The sequence below is a fragment of the Daphnia pulicaria genome, chromosome 4 (assembly GCF_021234035.1).
Source record: "Daphnia pulicaria isolate SC F1-1A chromosome 4, SC_F0-13Bv2, whole genome shotgun sequence".
Taxonomy (NCBI): domain Eukaryota; kingdom Metazoa; phylum Arthropoda; class Branchiopoda; order Diplostraca; family Daphniidae; genus Daphnia; species Daphnia pulicaria.
In genome coordinates, this window is record NC_060916.1 from 4027234 (window position 1) to 4046709 (window position 19476).

The 19476-nt window shown below is 37.3% G+C and overlaps 1 protein-coding gene across 2 annotated transcripts; it reads left to right on the top strand.

Annotated features, from left to right (window-relative positions):
- The first annotated feature begins 644 nt into the window (after window positions 1-644).
- Window positions 645-4051, top strand: LOC124338456 (mitochondrial basic amino acids transporter-like). 2 transcript variants are annotated; one of them, XM_046792531.1, is made up of 7 exons: window positions 655-815; window positions 893-1011; window positions 1147-1384; window positions 1493-1649; window positions 1735-1859; window positions 1944-2157; window positions 3625-4051. In XM_046792531.1, exons 1-7 carry the CDS (start codon window positions 776-778, stop codon window positions 3653-3655), a joined length of 924 nt encoding a protein of 307 aa, XP_046648487.1. In that variant the 5' UTR covers window positions 655-775; the 3' UTR covers window positions 3656-4051. The 2 variants fall into 2 exon arrangements, with proteins under 2 accessions (XP_046648486.1, XP_046648487.1); XM_046792530.1 differs by lacking the exon at window positions 3625-4051 and having other exon boundaries at window positions 645-815; window positions 1944-2374.
- Window positions 4052-19476: the final 15425 nt, after the last annotated feature.

Here is a 19476-nt window from a genome sequence, read left to right on the forward strand (position 1 = left end):
CCTTTTCTCTCTCTCTCATCTTCTTCTGTTCTATTTTTTATGATTATCACCATTTTCTTTTTGTTTTTTTCAGGAGAAAGTTCACGCTTGGCGGGATATTTCATATTTGATCATTTTTTCCCGAAAAATGGATTTCGCCGTTTTTTCGTCAACGGGTGTCGCTTTTTCGCACCAACAATAAAAGATGAGACTGGGGAATTTGAATAATTTAAAAATGGCAGAGTTGAGGAATTTAATTTTGAGTTCTTTTCCGAAAAAATCGATACGGTTCTCAACCGTGAGGCACATTCCTCCGCTACCGCATCCGTGTGTGTGTGCCACATAGAATAGCTATTACAGTCGACATGTCCAAAAACATTCAAGTAGCCAACGCGGCGTGAAATGTGTCATGCATCTTTGCTCCCGCTAATTTGCCTTTTTTTTTCTCCTTTCTAGCCCCCCTCATTTATATTGCCGTCGTATATTATGCACACATGCTTTGCTTCGCCTTATTTTTAAAAAAGAAAAAAGTCAACCCATAACTATCGGCCTCACTTAAATTCCAAATGATAAAAAACCCAAAAGGACGACCCTTGGACGTTATCGGACATTAGCCATTCCATTCCCAAATTCTTTTTGGGCCTATCGTCTGATATATATCGGAATGTCTGTGTGTTTTTATCAATTGTGTGTGTGTGTTTGTTAGCTTTCTTATCGAACGGCGGGGGACAAAAAAAAAAAATCCTATTCAAGGTTGTTGAATTCCAGTGTCAGATGTCGTCGTCCACTATTTTGAATGGACGTCTGGACGGATTTCTTCGCGGGGTGTTGCGGTGGTTCGTGTCAACAATCCATCAAAGTTTAATATCCATTTAAAATATAACATGTCTGTTATCGATGTGTGTGTGTGCAGGGATCGCGGGAACGTTTTTTGGCCATCCTATTGACACTGTCAAGGTGCGACAGCAAACTCATCCCCATGGACAACTGAGCACACGTCACTGCGTTCAATTGGCTTTGAAAAATGAAGGAGTGAGTTTGAATAAAAAGCCCTTTTCCCCTAATTGAAAGAAAGAAAAATCCCTGGTTTGAATCCTTGATGAGTAACTGCAGTGTGAGTGTGCAGATGCTGAATGTTTTTTTTGTTTTTTCGTACAAAATTTACAGGTCACTGGATTATTCAAAGGGATGAGCTCCCCAATTTATACAGCAGCTTTGGTCAATGCCACCTTTTTTGGAGTGTACGGTGGAACTGTCAAAGTCATGTTGAAGTTCTCTGAGAAACCTGTCAACAGCGTGCCAGAATATAAAACTGTTGCAGCTGCTGGGATGGTGGCCGGCACTGTGCAACTGTTGGTTTGCTGCCCTGTGGATCTGGTGAAAATCAAGCTGCAAACAGGATCAAGTGAGTGAGAGACCTTATTATCTTAACTAACTATATTACTACAGTAATAGTGGGGCATAATATGTATGTAATGCCAGTGTAAAGTACCAAATTATCTATTTGATGCAGGTGCTGTGAATGGTCCCATGCCAAAGACAAATGGCTCTTTAAATGCTAGTCCTATTGCTAGTAAACCATTCAAAGGGCCAATTGATTGCTTAATGACAATGTATAAAACACAGGGCATTAGGGGATGGTATAAAGGTCTTGTCCCCATGTTTTGGAGGTAAAAACCAAAAAACTACCTGTGATAATTATTTTGTTTGTTTTCTAAACAGCTGAGGCCATCTATCGGCCATTTCTATATACAGGGACGGTCCATCTTACGGCCTGTACATGTTTCTTTACGAATTGATTTTACGCGAGGGCAAAGAGAAATACTCGACAAGCGGATTGGGTGAAGGATTATTGGCTTTGATTGCCGGGGGTGTAACTGGTAAACAACAAATAGTTCTTTGATGACGACCTTTCCGTTAAAGTAATGGCCAAATAACCAAAAAGAAATTGGTTCTTAATTCAGGAACTGTAACTTGGGTTTCAGTCCTGCCGATTGACGTCGTCAAGTCCCGCATCCAGGCGGATTGCGTCGTTAATCCAAAGTACCGTGGAATGTTGGACTGCATACGAGTTTCCTACAGGGCCGAAGGTTGGCGCGTCTTCTTTCGCGGATTCTACGCTATCGCATTTCGCGCAATGATCGTAAACGCGGCCACATTTTTCGTCTATCAAAGTACCTTGACGCATTTGCAGGGCCGCCGAGAGGGGGGGGCTAGAGGGGCAAGCTGCCCTGGGCGCCAAGAAGCGGGGGGCGCCAAAAAGCGGAGGGCGCGAAAAAAAAAACAGAAATTAAAAAATAAAAGAAATAAATAAATGATTGTAAATGATGTGTCTTGAAATAGGAAATCGTCTATGTTATTTCATACTTAAATTGAATTTTAGGACGAAAGTGAGAAAGTGAGAGAAGCGAGTAAGCAATATGAAAACGATTTTCCAATTACTTCACACTGGCGAAATGGTCAATCAAGCCAAATCCTTAAAGAAATGGTTAAAATCTTTTGATACGGTGGTCCTTCTTACTGTATGGCTCAAGACGCTTCAAGCGGTGGACGACGTCAGTCGTCTCTTGCAATCTAATTCAATTGCAATTGACGACGAAATTATCCTCATCAATCAGCTATTAGATGATTTGGGCCGCATTCGTTCGTCATGGAACGAACTTTTGTCAGAAGCAAAATTGGTGGCCGAATCTCTCGGTTTTGAAAAGGACTTTGAAGTCAAACGAACAAGGAAATCAAAAAGGCACCATGATGAACCTCCGAATACAGCCTACTTCCACGACGGCGCAGAGAAGAAGTTCGAGGTGAGTGTTTTCAACGTTGGATTGGATCATCTTATACAACAAATCCGATCAAGATTCGAAGTCGTTAAAGAGGTTTATGCTAGATTTGATTTCATATGGTCATTGACTGATGATATTGTTGCTCAAGAACGAAAAGCCCGTGAGCTTGCCAAGTTCTACTCTACCAACGTGAATGAAGAAGATCTTGTGGCAGAAATTCGTCACTTTGATCGCGTGAAAGGGGCACTGTTTAATCCTGGCAACTCATTGAAACTCCTCAATCAGATCTTTTCTAAGGGGCTAGAACCCATGTTTCCATCGATCTGCATCCTTCTGCGGATTTTCAATACGATGTCAGTCTCTGTCGCCAAGGGAGAAAGGTCATTCAGCAAAATGAAAATCATCAAGAACTATTTTAGAGCGACCATGGGACAGGAAAGGCTTTCGAGCTTTATGATGTTATCTATTGAAAACGAGTTGGCCAGATCCGTGTCGTATGAAGAAGTAATTTCAAATTTCGCGTCGAGGAAAGCTCGCAAAATATGCCTTGCATAAATATGTGATTGTGATTTGTGATGTCTTGAATGCCTGTTGGATCTATCTACTGAATAACGATCTATGCGCATAGAATATTGGATTTTACGTGCTCTACTAATACTAAATACTGCACGGATGAAGTGACTAGTTAAACTAGACTACTGTGCTATCTTGAAATGTAATAACCCAGAAAACTGCAAACTAAAATAAATGAAAGCCTATTTGGTTCATCGTCAAATTTCGTCCAATTTTTTTTAGAACTGTATTACTCGAAAGTGGCAGGGCGCCGGACGACGCCTGCCCCGGGCGCCAAAATAGCTCTCTGCTTGACGCATTTGGCCGCAGAGCAGACGTGATTTTTGACCAAGAAGGAGACAAAATGGCTACTCATCGCCTACGTGGTCACGATATAGCCTTGTTATTTATAATTCTGGTGAGACCGTTGGCAAATACAATGAAATTCGCAGCGGGTATAGAAAACAAAAATTCGATAAGGGGGTCGTAAAACATTAACTGTGTGGGCATGATGCGATCTAATACTTTTTTCCACATTGGAAGAAAAAACGAACGGCTTTATTAGGAGTCGCATTTAAAATAGAATATCCCGACAAATTTAGCGCGATTTTTAAATGTATTCTTTTTTCAGGAAAATGTTTATATTTACTAAAATGTGTGTGATTTTTCACTGCCACTACAAAATGTTTAGCTTCAAACTTGAATTGCTCAATAAAGGGGTTTGTTTCTGTGTCTTAAAAAATTGTTTCCTATTTTTTTTTGCTGTTCGATCGACAGTCGAATGAATTGCCGAACACTATGTGTCTGATAAGATTAAAAACCCGAATATATACAAAAGGGGAGACTGGAGTATGCCGGGACGCCGGGTCAAGAGGGACAGTAGGGGAAAAAATAGTACATTTTAATAAAATTAAAAACTTTTTTATTATGTTATTTAGACACATGCCATCTAATTTGGCATGGAATTTGGTTAAGTTTTGGCAATAACTGTACTGGTCAGTGATTAATAAAACTAAAAAAACGGATTTTTGTTAGTTAATTTTTTCTACGCCATATAAGGTTTATAGAAAAAAAAGAGCAAAGGGTATGTAAATTTATCATAGAAATGAAGCTAAATCATTTCTTTATCGTTAAAAACAAAATTTTAATTTTCAATAAATTAATTTAGATAATATTTACGTTTTTAAAAATTGTCTTTATCGGGAAATCGGGCCAATCAGCGTCCAGCGTTTTAATGAGTCTGTCTGTACGCTGAGTGGCTCTTTTGGACACAAAATTGATTTCCAGACCTGGCAACGCAGAATGTTCAACTGCTCCATAAGGTTTTTTTTATCATATAAGACAAAAATTTCATTAACACAATAATTAAATTGAAACATTTATTAACTCATAGAGTCTATGCAGTGGGACGCTATTTCAATTTTTCAAAATTTTTCTAATGAATTTTAAGGCGAAAACGTAGGACCACTCACCCTAATGTCCTCTCTTACCCCTCAAAATAAGTTCCTTCCATAAATCTGAGAAAACTTTTAAATTCTTTTATGGGAAAATGGTTTATTAATAAATTATATAAAAAATATGGGGGTACATTACAGTATGGAATATATAAAAAACAAATAAATAAATAAATTTAATGATTAGTTTGGGAGATAAAGGGGGAAAAAGAAAACCTTCCCGCCTTACTCCAGTCTCTCCTACCTACCAGAAGTTTGGAAACGCGCGAGAGAGTCTTATGTAAAAAGCCGATTTTCGCCGAGTTCCCAAAAATCAGGTTTTTGACGGAGGGTATTGCACTTTTTCTTGGAAGTAGCCATAATTGTTGGCTACTTCCTGAATTTTTTTCAGATTTTTATATTTAAAGGAAGAGCAGCTACAAATGGATGTAGAAGTTTGGAAACACGCTGTAGAAGCGTATTAAAAAATGGCTACTTCACCGCTCTCTTAATAGGGAAAAAGAAAAATAACCCCACAAAGACGCCAAAAAGTGCAAAATTAAAGATCTTTGTTAGCTCTATGACATTTGTCATTTTCAAATTTTTGAGTTTCATCTAATGTAATGAATTTCAAATTGAAAATGATATTTGTCATTTTGGACCAGAGATAAGGAGATGGCTTAATCTGTGTAAAGTCCAGCAGTCGACATTTTGCCCCTCTTTACACACTAGATCGGTCCGTGATCCTCAAAAATCTCCTGCAATATGTCTTCCATAAAATAATCCTTTGACACCGTCCAACTGGATACAAGAAACAAAATCACTATTGACATCTGAAGGTATAGAAACTGTTTTAAATGTTACCTCATTGGTAACAGCTACCTCATACGATTGCCTCATGGGCTGCTTCGCTCTTTAGGAATTTAATAAACCCGTATCCAAGGTGAAGATTTCTGGAAGTGTCCATAGCTAGCTGAATAGCCAAGATAGTCCCGCATATTTTGAATACTTCCATTAGTTCATCTTTGCAGACATTCTGAGGAATGTTGCGACACAAGATCTAAAAAAAAGCAAAAATGTTAGAAAATAGTGATCTCAATTATGTTGGGCCAAGTTATGTCAAAACTGTTGCGCCTGTTTGGTGGACTTCCTGAAAAGGGGTCACCACAGGGATTTTCACTTTTCTCGGGCTCATCACTATTCACAGGCAAACCACTAGGGATGTGTTGGCAGTCTCACTGATGACCGTGTAAAAAGTCTTAGAGGACTGTATTTTTACAATTACTGGCTTAGGGAAAGGCATTCTAGAAAACAAAAAAGATGAACAATTCCATTAGTTCATCTTTGCAGACATTCTGGGGAATGTTGCAAACACAAGATCTAAAAAAAAAAAAAATGTTAGAAAATTGTTATCTTAATTATTTTGGGCAAACTTACGTCAAAACTGTTGCGCCTGTTTGGTGGTCTTCCTGAAGAGGGGTCACCACAGGGGTTTTCACTTTTCTCGGGCTCATCACTATTCATAGGCAAACCACTAGGGATGTGTTGGGCAGTCTCACTGCTGACCGTGTAAAAATTCTTAGAGGGATGTATTTAGTATTTAGGGAAAGGAATTAAAGAAAAACAAAAAAACTTGAATGGGAAATTTTAAATTTGCATTTTCAATTTGATTCCAGAAATTTGATTTCGATGTAACGTATCAAGGCTTTAATACAGAGTGAATTGGTTGTCCAGGTCGTGGTGGATAATATGGGGAGCGGTTTCTCTTCCAGATCGATCGGTTTCTAAATTTTTTGGTTAAGGTTTTCCATTTTTCCTTGAGTGAATAAATGAACGAAATAGTGAACCTTTCATCGAAAAAAAGAAAACAGTGGCTGAAACATAAAAAAAACAGTGGTTGAAGAACCTGTCGCAAAATAACTACCAGTAGCCAAAGAATCATTTCCGGAAGTATCTATTCCCGTACCTGAGCCTGTCCCAGAACCAGAAGTTGTTGAGGAACCAGTCGTAATCGAGAAACCAGAAAAGCGTAAAAACGGTAGTGATTGAACCAATATGAGTTTCAGGTTTCAGCATTTCATTCGTTTCGTCTCGGAGGTTTTGACACGTTTAGATTTCTTGATGCTGATTGTTGATTTAAGAGTGGAACGTGTGTTATTCTTATAAGAATGGCGGTAAAATGATTTAAATTCCAAGTAAAATACAAATTTTACGATTCATCAGTTATTCATCAATAATGAGGAAAGCCGTGACCGCAATCTCGTGAAGCTAATTTTGTGATTTGATGGGATTTGTTTGTAATTCTTTTCGTTTTTTTACGTCTCAAGAAAAAAAATTACAGAATCACTATCGGCGTGTCATTTTATGCATAGACATATTTTTTTCAGGAAGAAATCGTGTGGACATTAAAATTTTTTTTAAGGAAGAAAGGACATATACAGATTCCATATTCTTATATCTTGTGTGTAAAGTCGTCCAACAGGTCGTATCACCTTTAGGGTTGTGGAGCAGGAAATGATGGATGAAGTTGAGTTATGTACACCGTGAGATAGGAATTCCAGGTGTTTCGAAAAAAACTTGGTTTCAGTTTTGATCCACGATCTGTGTCTCCTTAATGTAATTTCATGGGGGGGGGGGTGGTCCCCCGCAGCCCGGCAATTACGCGCTTGTTACTCGTCAATTCAGGGACCGTTGCGAATTCACAGCATTTCCTTTCTCTTGAGTCGTTACCACGGACTCAAAACAGAGAATAATGCAACCATGTTTATTTATGGAATTATCTGTGAGCAACAAATAATATTCACTATGGTGGCAAGGATATAGATTTTTCATGTCAAGATTAGGAGAGAAGAAAGGAAACTAAATCTTCAATTATAGATAAGAAATCTTTACGCCACACATGATCAGTAAGTGGACCATTTCGTTCAAGAAGAAAAGCTTTTAACTTTATAGTAAATATAAATACTTTTAGATTTAAAACTCGCATAGCTTTCGAATTTTGAATGCTTTCGTCAGATATTTGGTCGATTTCTATCTGAATTCTTCTTCGGAAAAACAGCTTAGTTTTTACTGTTTCTTTCCTTTTACTGAGCTTGTAATAGTATAACAAGTAGATCTTGTGTTCAAACCCAAAAAAATGAAGTATACGTTGTCCGTATACGAACAACCAAATATGACGCCTTTATCAAACAGTTTTTCACACCCGACGAGTACCAAAAGGAGGAAATGAAATGTGAGAAACGTCGAATCCAGGAGCAACTCAGACGATTTGAAAGTAATCAAGAAAAGGAGAAATTTGGCATCGTTAACAATCGTCGTCGTAAAGTCAATCTTGATGAAGCCCGATTTGAAAATGAAATGCGGTGCCTGCGGCCAGGTTACTTTCGTATAACCAACAGCCTTGTTTTGATTGGTATTAATTATGCTAATAGTAATTTATCGATAGGTGGGTCACGTGAGAACCAATAAAGCTTGCCCGATGTCCAGCCTTTCCTGTGCGATACCAGCGATAGCAGTGCCACGAAGATTTTCTGTCCGACATCAACCTCATCCTGGGAAATTCCACGTTGTACAACGAATATTAAAGCATTTTGACCACAACTGCCAAGTGGATGCTGGATCTTTGCATCGAAAGGCTTTCCTAGAAAGAAGAGAGGTGCATGAGGCTGGAAAAGGCCATCAATCCATTGCTGGATGACGAAGATCAGGTGGCCCTTTCCTACGTCCTCGACAACATCACCAACGGAAAGTTGAAGCCTCTGCCAGCCGATCCTCAAGCACTTCAACAAGAAATTCGTCAAGGATTACTACAACATCGTCAAGAACCCAATGGATTTGGAAACGGTCACCAAAAAGTCAAAACGCACAAGTACCACAATCGCGAAGAATTCCTCCTACGACGTCGACCTAATCCTGGAGAACAGCATCGTCTACAAAGGAGAGGATTCGCCCAGGAGACGCATTTGTCAAATACTAAATACGAAGAGGTAAATTTCATCCATCTGAGATTTTGTTCTTTTCAAGATATGCTAATTTTTCCTTTGTTATTCATCATTCGTCAAACAATTATTTTTTTTCCTAATATCCCTTACATATTATTTCCAAGCTAAATATCCCGTATGCTAAATAGACCTTTGGTATTCGGTAGTGGTTCCAGCAAGAAAAGTAATGCCCAATGCAACCTTAATGATGAAATTCTCCGTATGCTGCTGTTTGAAGTGTCATGCCTTCCTAACTCCAGAAAACTGACCTACGTCAGCTCGGACGCTGACGACTTCTGATTAATAGCCCAAAATGACTTTTTAACTAGAGCCCCAATCTCTGATATGCTGACCAGTGACTTTCCTCGATTGTCCTGTGAGCACTACTGTTACGTCCAGTGGATGGCCAATCACTTTTGACAACACTGGCATTACACATTCTAAGAGTTAATGCCATCGCGACGGAAATGGACAAAGCCGGCCCGGAATGTGATTCACACTTTTTGCAATATAAATAAATTTAATTTTAGATATAATATAAATTGTTCTAGCGCTAAAATGTGCTGAGTTAAGTTGTTTTTCTCTCATGGAAATTAGGAACTAGTAGAGCTAGACTAGTGGCGCTGTCAAATGAAAAATCTTAATGAGAGTCGACGAATGGGCATTAGAACAATACAAAATTAAAAAATAGGTCTATAGCCTACAGGCATACAAATTTCAAGGGGACTGTAATTTGAATAGGGATTCTGAGTGGAATTCTGGTCCGGATCTCTCAAAATCTAGGTTTACTATTGAATGTAAGCAGTACGACCCATCACTGAAAGGGAATAAAGTACCCTAACTGTAAAACTACAATGGCAATTTATGTTTTTTTTGCTCGTTTGTGATGCGGCCGAAAATTTTCTTTATCGGATGGCATTGGTAATAATTTCTGTAATTTGTAAGCTTTACAACAATTCTATAATTTTTAAGTTTTGTAAGCTTCACAGAAATAAACATGTTCAGGGGGTGGACGTTAAACTAAAAAGGAAGATCTTCAAACATCAAATTTTTTTAGCTTCGGTGACAGAGGACCACGGAAGCTTAAGGCACTATTTTTTCATTTTTGTGTTAAGTATTTGGACTATGGCGTACTTGGAAAGTCTCAACAATAAATTATAAATGAATTATGATGCACCTTTCAAATTTGATTTAGTAACTAAATATTTGCGTCTCCAGTTTAGGACGACCACACAGTGAAGGTCTTACAGTTGATTTTTTTTGGTTAAGAATTGGAAATATGATAACTTTACCGAAAACGATAAGATAGGATGAGATGAGATACTAAAAGATGATGAAAAGTTGGCAGTGTTTTTTATGTTTCTGAAACATCGATGCAGAATATGAAACAGAAATAGTACTTCTTGTTTCATTAGTCTAGGTTAATGATTGACACTGATTCACAATGGTATTGACCATTTCCAGGTTACATATCTTGGCAGCATTTTTGGTTTTTAGTCAACTCGACACAAATGCAACCCACGATTTATAAATATTTATACTGAACTATTATGGGTACACAATTTTTGTGAAATTATTTAAAAAATGACTGAGAATAGTGAAAACAAACCAACAATGAAAAATTAAAAAGATTGTGACATCGATGCAAATATTTGACATAGTTTAAAAAAAGCGTCACCATATCGCCACCTCTTACTTAATTCATAGTAGAACTTTATCCAGTTACCTAAATGATTGGTACACTGGAAAGTTGGATAAAGTTATCTGTACGACTATATCTATACTACTTATATGTATACGAATAGTCAATAGACAATGAGCAATAAAAAAAGACACATAATATATTGTTGAACAACTAGGACAAGGTGATGATAACATTGTTGACGGTCACGTGTATCGGGTCAGTAGAACAACGAAGAAGATTTATTGTTGAAAGATGCAGCCATAATGTAGAATTTAACAATAATAGCAGATGCAAGAACAAGAACATTAAGATGGAAACATCACAGTTAGGCAAATGACTTTCATTAAGCTCATGCGCCATTTTTCAGCCTTTACAAATCAGAAGCAAGAACCCTTCTTTTCTTACGTTTTTTAAGCTCTATAAGAGACTTTACCATATTATTTTTTTTTACCTAGCACTGGAAAGGAGAAAAGCACGTTGCCGGCAGTGATTGGCAGTCTCTAACTAATAATTCCTCACTAAGAATACACCATGTGTTGAATAAAACCCACAAGTATGTCCATTTTGGCTTAGATTGCCGTAAGCAGAAACCCTGCCGGGCTTATCCATCACGACGTAGATTTAATCCAGTGTGTTGACCTCTACCATAAAAATCCTATTATTTTTGCCAACGAATTACGAAAAGAGGTAAAATTGAATGCTGTAGCTTAATCTTCCCTTCTATAGCATATTAACTTAACTCTGTAATGGATTGAAGCATTGAAGCATTTGATCAACTACAGAATAAAATCTTAGAAGATTTTACGGGGAGGGAAATTTGTTTCAGAATTTGAGAATATACTTTAGAGAGAAAACACTTCATTTCACTATTGACGTCAACATTAATGACGATGCTTAACCGAATAAAAGACACAACTACAGCCCGATTACGCCGATACTTGAAAAAAATTCACTCTGGGCAGCCGAACGCCTTAAGTTTATAGGTACAAAAATCCGTTTGAACACAGAATCATAAATTTTTTATTTAAATGGATAGGCCTGCTGAAATCGATGTGTCAAAAAGTAAAAGTACCAACTATCAAAGGCTTCTTGTAGAACTAGCGAGTAAAGTTAAGTTAATGTTACAGGCGAGGAAAAATGACAACAGGCAACTGAAATTTTTTAACAAGGGAGATGGATGACCCAAAAAACTTTTCAATGGGGGGTTAAGTAAAGAAGTCACTTTCCCAAGAAGCCCAGTAACAAGACTTCGGAGGCAAATATTTAACCTGTTGTTTTCTTGCAATTAACTACATCTTTCATAACGAATTTTTATCCTCTGGCAAATAAAGCAATCGTCCTTTTACCTTGTAGTTAAGAGATTTCTTCATTATTATAATTTTTCGCATTTTCCATTTCGATCCATCTCGGCGTAGTTAGACTCGGAATATCGTATTCATTTCCCCAAGATTATCAGAACCCTTTAGGAAGCAATAGTACTTTACTACTTTTGCATTTGAACCACTTTTGAGTTTTTTTTCTAAAAATTTGGCCTTGAAACTTACCAAACAGTTAAGAAATAGGCTTATTGAAAAATCCAAATATCTTTATCCAAATAAATAAAATTAACTACCTATTGTGGTCTTAAAAACAGACATGATCTTCCAGTTGAGACATAAACAAGTTTTGTTATTCAAACGAAGATCCTGTGATCTTGGACCCAGTCCAGCAATCTCAGTGGCTGCATTGTTTGAATTGCGACGTTTCGCGGAAATGGTCCAGGTCATCTTGTAAAGCAGGAGAAAAAAGACGATGAGAAATCTGTCTTCCTCAATCCTACGTCATTTGTTTATGGCTTTATTCTGATGTATGTCTTAATCCAATGCTTCGAAAAACATTACTACGGACTTAAAGTTTCTTAGAGTACCGTAGATAGGGCCATATAGAAATGGGCTTACCTTGAGTTCCAATTGCTGACTGTAAAGTCGTTTTGTGAAATACTCGTTTTTCTCAAAAAATGACGTCCGTTTTTGCCCATTCGGTTTAAAGTTTGCTTTGCTGGGTAAAAAAAAGTAATATATGGGATCGAAGAATTGGTGTATTTCTTTTTCTTGCGTAAATCTGACAGATAGTACAATTGAGCATCAATTCGAACTTTTCATATTCTCCTTCCAAAAAGAAGCGAAATCAAAAGCATATGGTGAAAAGATTGTAAATTTAGAAGGAAAAATAAAAGTAATGTACAAAAAGGTCGAAGACAATGTAGAAAACTAATCCAAGAGATGTCAATCTTTGAAGCAACGAATGATGGAAGAAATTCAATAAAAGGTGAAGAAAAAAAATTAATGATGAACCAATTTTACTTCTATCAAGAACTCCAAACTTTTTTTTATATTACTGAGAAAAAGGAAAAGGACCCAATCCCAGCCGACACAAGTTTTCCTATGGATATCTTATAAATATGTCCCTGTTACGTCTGGATCCAGGCGCTCTTCATGTGGACATCCAATAGCCAATTTTTTTGGATATCTAGGGGAAATTTTGCTGCTCATATGCATTACATATCCACAGAATATTCCTAGTGACCACTAAAATTTCTTTCTAATTAGTCATTTCAAATTTTCGCAGTAATGTGAATTGGAATTTATTGTTAAATTAATACTATTTGATAGTATAACATATTGATTTTTTAATATATGAAATGTTTACAAGTGTAGTCAGGGTTAAAATTTGTATTTACATTTTAATACACAGCGAAAAGAGTTATGAAATATTTATATTCTTCGTTTAGGTCTTCCTTCAGTAGTTTTGGCGCGCATACATTTGAAATAATAAATAAGAAAAAAAACATATTGGATAAAAAGTTACGCTATGTTAATAAGCTAATGTCATAGTGAGCTCTGGATTTTACTTACATCTTGAAATGCACTGGTCATGTGATTGTAGCAAAGTCATGACGACGAAGGAGTTGGATCCTAAAAACGACGGCAACATAAATCTGTTTGCAAAGATCTCTACAACTGTAACAAAAGTGTTGTTTTGTAAATTTCGTACAGTTACGCATCCAATCTCACTTGATAATATATGTTCAGAATAGAAATCAATCTTTTCTTGAAATTTCTATCCTACGACAACAACTTGGGAGTTCTGCTTTACAAAATTTCAAATTAAGAAGACAGAACCGTCGTTAAGAAAGAAACAGTTATCGGCTTTTTCATTTCGAAGTGTTCATTTCCTTAATTTAGCTGCACGGTACTGTTGTCAATGAAATCCAGTAATATTTGGGCCATTGTGATGAACTTAAAACTAATTACTTCTCCATCTCTACTGGGACGCTCATTTGATTAAGTTAGTATTCTCCCATAACCTTTTAACAGCTGGTTGCAGTGCTCTTCTTCCTGTTTGGACGGAGTGTTCACAATCGGCGATCGATAGATGGGGGGTAGATCAACGAGAGCTACAAGTCTCTTTCCAGCCGCCCATCCAACTCTTGGGTGTGTGTCTATGTGCATGAAATCTTTTTTCTCTTTTGGTCTTTTCTGCGCTGCAACGAGAAAGTTCAGACGTTCAAGTACAAGACGTAAGACTGCCGTAGGCACACTGACAAAACTAACGAGAAACAGAAAAAGTAAAAATTGGCACTGAATGGCTACAATAGATAACTTGAAACTACACTCAAAAGATGCCCAGCACATTCACAATCCAACAATCAAACAAGGACAAATAACTCAGTTAGCGAATTGCAAAAAAACAAAACTGATAGAAAACAGTAGACATTCGACAGGTGCAGCCCCTTTGGGCGCGACTAAGATGTCATAAATACTACCCAAACAGATAGCTTTAAATATTTTGAGTCATTTAGGTGCCACGGCCATTGAAGATAAACTTCAAGAAGGAGTATTAAGTCGATAATTGAGAATAATTTTCAATCCAATCCTTTCCAACACAAGGTGAGTAATTCCTCGAAATTTCCCAAATAAGTTTCGTTGTCTCAGTGACTCAGACTCAGTGAAAATTTTTTGTTTTTGTTTCTAGAAACGGCCATCAACATTGGCTATTCATGCAAACTGTTGGCTGATGACATGGTCGACATCTTTATTGCCGACGGACACCAGTTAGAAGATGTCAAGCTCCAGCTAGAGAAAAGTAAAGAATCCCTGAGTAACGATAACGAGGATAGCAACACGGTTTACGCCACTCGCTGGTCTACGCCCTGCAAACCGAGATGAGAATGCTCTTTCTTGATGTCACCCTTCAATGTAAGTGGTCGCCGAATTTCCCTTGGAAACTAGTAACAAAAACATTATTGACATATTCTTTCAGGGAAGGCGGTGATTTGTTGCCGGGTGAACACTCCAAAAGGCCATGGTGGTCGATATTGTCAAAAAGGATAAACAGGCCGTCACGCTTTCTATCGGTGATGGAGCCAACGAAGTTAAAATTATCAAAACGGATCACATCGGAGTTGGAATTAGTGGCCAGCAAGGCATGGAGGTAAACTTCATTTTATCATTTTATTAAAATCTTCAATTGTGACGCTCTCGTTTTTCATTTATTCAGGCCGTCTTGGCATCGGATTATGCTATAGCCCAATTCCAGTTTCTCGAGAGACTGTTGCTCGTTCAAGGGAGTTGGTCCTACCTGAAGATGGCCAAGTTGTTAAGGTTTCTATAACGGTTTCGCCTTAACCGTTTGCAATTTTTGTTTTGCATTCTTTTGTGGAATCTCCGGTCAGGTACATTGGCATGAGCTGTCATCGTAATTGCTATAAAGATATATATGTATAATACAAACTTTTTCATAGATAATTTATACGAGGTGTAATAGAAGCACAGAGCTCGTTTCTAAATCACCAGATTATGGGCCTTAATTTGGAAATTGCACAATTGGAGGAAGTTTTTTCCCGAAGAGCCTCATACCCCCCTAACCTTCTCATATTTAATTTACTTAACAAAGGAAATCGGTATTGCCGAAAGTACTCCACCATATTACATGTTGAATGTGGAAAAGTTGAGTTAGCCCGAGTTTCCATCCATTGTTCCTTTCCATTGGACATCACTTGGGGGAAGGAAGTAAAAAAGGATAACTTCACCACCACCATTGACCCTGTAAGTGTTATTACATAATATTAAATAATAATAGTTATTATTTAGCCCCAACTTTTCCGGTTATAACCAATCCGGCCACAAATTTTGGGGCCGGAATCGTTACAAAATTTTACCATACCTGTATTAATCATACATGTGTTCTATGGAGGACATCTACCCGAGGACTTATCGATCGCTGTTTCACCGTCAGGTCAGTTTGTATCTTTCTTCACCTGCCTTCGTATTCTATTCGCTATTGGCATGTATTGGCATGTATACATTTTTCTAATGTTCTAATGGCTCATGATCACCTAAATTCCAAATCCAGAACCTATTAGTATTAGAGAAGTTTAAGCCGAATTGGCATACAAAATGCCAACAAAGTCATCAGAAAACCAGATCATAGACCGATCTGGTCTCTGGGGCTATGGTGAGCATCTGGCCATCCCAACCCCTCAACCAATGGTAAAGAAGCCTTTGGCTACTTGACGGGGGGAAACGGAATAATCCAAACTTTTCGGCGAACATCGACGGCAAGACGAAATTCGAAAGCTGAAAACTGAACAGCCAATCCCAGCGTTCCATTTTTGAAGCGCAAATAATTTTTGATATTGGGGCAACATTAGCAATGCCAAATCTGTCTGCTGTCATTCTTTTCTTATTTTTATAGTGTGAATAGTTGAAGACGAAAACAAAATTTTGTCGTCTTTCGGTTTTCGTTTTTCATCTTTCTGATAGCCGAAAAGCCTATAATGGGAACGCCGCATAGCAGGTTTGGTTGGGGGCTGTACTGCACCTGGCCGCTGCGAACTTCAGCAATAGCATTATCAAGCTTCTCTTTTTTTAATTTCTTAAAAAAAAAACGAGAAAAAAATGAAAACATAATGTTTTTAATCAATAATATTACCAATGGCATAACAATAACATTTAACAATAACAATAATATTATAAGAAAAGAAAACATTTCACTTATTCATACGCTAGATCGGGAATGGATCCTTTTGCAAATTTCCTTTTCTTCAAAAGAGTTTGAAAATGTTTTTATTGCGGTGTTTCAGTAGCTCATTCTTTTTATCATCAATACATCCGATTATTTGACTCATTTGTCTCACTGTGTTCTTGTTTCCAGTTTTATTTTCATTTGACTAATTTATAATATAAACTTAGATTTATTAAAAAAAAATCCAATATTTTAATTTTAATTACGATATCGTTTTACTTCTTCTGTTGATTTTAATATCAACAACATCGATGAATTGCTGTGGAAGCAAGCTGAACATTCTTGGATAATCCGATTGACTTGCACGATGATTGGATCGTTCAGACCTCCAAATTTGTTCGCTAATCTTTTACCCGTTTGCCTTCTCCAATCGGATTTCTGCTCCTTTCTGTTACCGTTTGTCATTCGTGCAATGCTGTTGTGCGAAGAAGAACGCATAAGATATATTCTCTCAACACAAATCACTAGCTGGGCCCTTCAAAACGGCTGAACGGTCGGCCAAGACAAAACTTAAAGTTGTCCAGCATGCTGTTAGCAAAAAAGTTAGGTTTTCAACTGTTAACATCTTCTATTCCATTACGTTCTATTGTATAAAGTATTAACCTATGGTTTATTTTGTCGATTTGGCAGTTAGCCAGTTACTATTTTTACAAGTTATAAAAAATACAATTATGAAAGGTTTTATAAATTGTGAAAAACAAAGGTTTTAAATAGTTCAAAAAAGAAGGTTTTAACTTGCGAAAAACGAAGGTTTTTATGTATTTTAACAAGTTTGAAACCTTCAACTATGAGGTTTCAAATTGTGAAAAATGGAGGTTTTAACTTGCGATAAAACGAAGGTTTTGATTTTCAAGAAATTTCCATCTGGGGTTTGGCAACCCAAAAATTAAAAACAAAGTTGAATGAAATGAAAAGCTGTTAATTTATTATGCCAATTCAAAAATACATGTCATATCCCAGATAGGAATTTTTGTCCCAAGGCGGGACCAAAGCCGTGCGTCTGGTGCGGTGGGCACAGGGGAATCTCTAAGATGTCCCATTGCGAGCCCTTATTTGGATACGTTACTCATTTTTCATCTTGTCGGATACGTCATTTTTTACTCCCTCTCGTAGAAGTGTCTGATGCGTCCCGTTTTTATTTTTTGGCTCCTTCTCGACACTTAGAAAATTTCGGAGAAACTGTCTTTGTCTTTTCGCGGCAAAGTTTGATTCTAAAATCTTATTATTACCTTTATCTTCGAAATTGTATACAAGAATTCGTGGCCCATCTGTACAGTACTGGCTTCTCACCACGACAACCCGGGTTCGATCCCCGGTCCAGGTTGCATATTTCTTCAACATTGCTGTTAGTACGCTGTCGATTTATGTAGTGTTTCCGGTAACACTTTGCATACTTTGACAAACAAACTTGTCGTCCGGATATCCGGTTCAGCGTTCGTGAAAAGATGTCGGCACAGCAAACACTCATAACAAAAAGAAGAGGAAAGAAAAAAGGAACGAAATTCAGAGTCCAGAAAAAGATTTATTATTAATGACATCTTGAGATCCTTTTTCCGTCCCAAGTACGTCTAAAGTCCATCCAATGGGACGGGATAAGGACCGCTATGAGATCTCGGCGAAGCGGACATTGGCCATACGTAAAAGACGTCCTTGGAATGTAAACTTGGGAATCTGCTATGTGCCAAGTACATCTCAGACGTCTCAAAGTGACGTATTTTGGACGTCTATGGGACTGCACTGTGCTATCTGGGATAAAATGATATAAAGTAGGGAACATAGTGAGTACTGTTATGACAATAACAAATGAACTTGAACTTGTTGAAAAAAATACATGACTTGATGCTAGGTGTATTGCTATACGCATATTAGCGAAACAAGTTTGAAAGAAGTAGTAAAAAAACACTGAAGGTTACGTTACCTACAGTGCTTAAGCGTTTTTAAAGAGATATTCAACTTAGGTATAGAGTGAAGCAGATTCTTAAAAATGTTAACTGCATAAGAAGATTTCGATTGCCCAGTTGTTCTCCCCAATAGTTCAGATACAATGAATAGGAACACTGCCAAGGCATCCTTGCACCATTCCAAGTCAAATACGTAGTAAACCGCCAGCAAAAAATTATGGCTTCTTTTTGAGGGATACAAGTGGCAGCTACTGCAAGGCTTTGCTTTCCCACAATTTGCTTTCCTGTGAAAGAACATAACGTCATTCCATGAATAAACATATCATATATAATTTAAATTGTACTTTTGGTGGTATGGGTACTTGGTAAGTTTTTTGCCTCCCTTTTTTTCACAGTTTCCTTTTCTCCTTTTTCTTCCCTCGGGCCAATGCTATGTGGATTCAATCTCTAAAACCGTAAACATTACGTAAAACCTTTAAATTTGATGGATTTTCTTTTAAATAGGTAACATCAATTTATTCTGAATAACCTTATTTCCTACATCCAATACACCGACATCAACATCCGGATCAAAATCCAACTTTTCCAGTTTGTCATGGAGAATACGACAATCATGCTTCTTTTATTTTTAGGTTTGAAATTTTTCATCCTTGGTACAAGCTAATTTCCTTTGAAAATCATGTCAATCTAAAATGAAGATAATTAGTTAACAAAGTATTTTCATACAATAAATTTAACTCTACTTATATCGGCTTTTGTATAGTCCTGAACTTTAAACTGCTGTTGCATGACGTCGTATTCTGTGTTGGGGCCATTGATGGGAAACAATCAACAATTTCCACGACAAAGTGTATAAGGAGATATTTAAATGAAATTTGTAGAAAATAACTGTTGATTGAACTTACTGAAGCAAACTCCATAATTAGGATCCGAAGAGGTGACTTGGATAAGATCAGACTACCCTATGTATGGCATTTGAACATTATACATAGGTTAAATTTTTGACAAAAAGTAAAATTTGATTAAAAGCTGCCCCGTTGATTCATCCATCGTTACGACTTCAAAATTAGGATATTTAATGTCTTTTTGGGAAGAAAC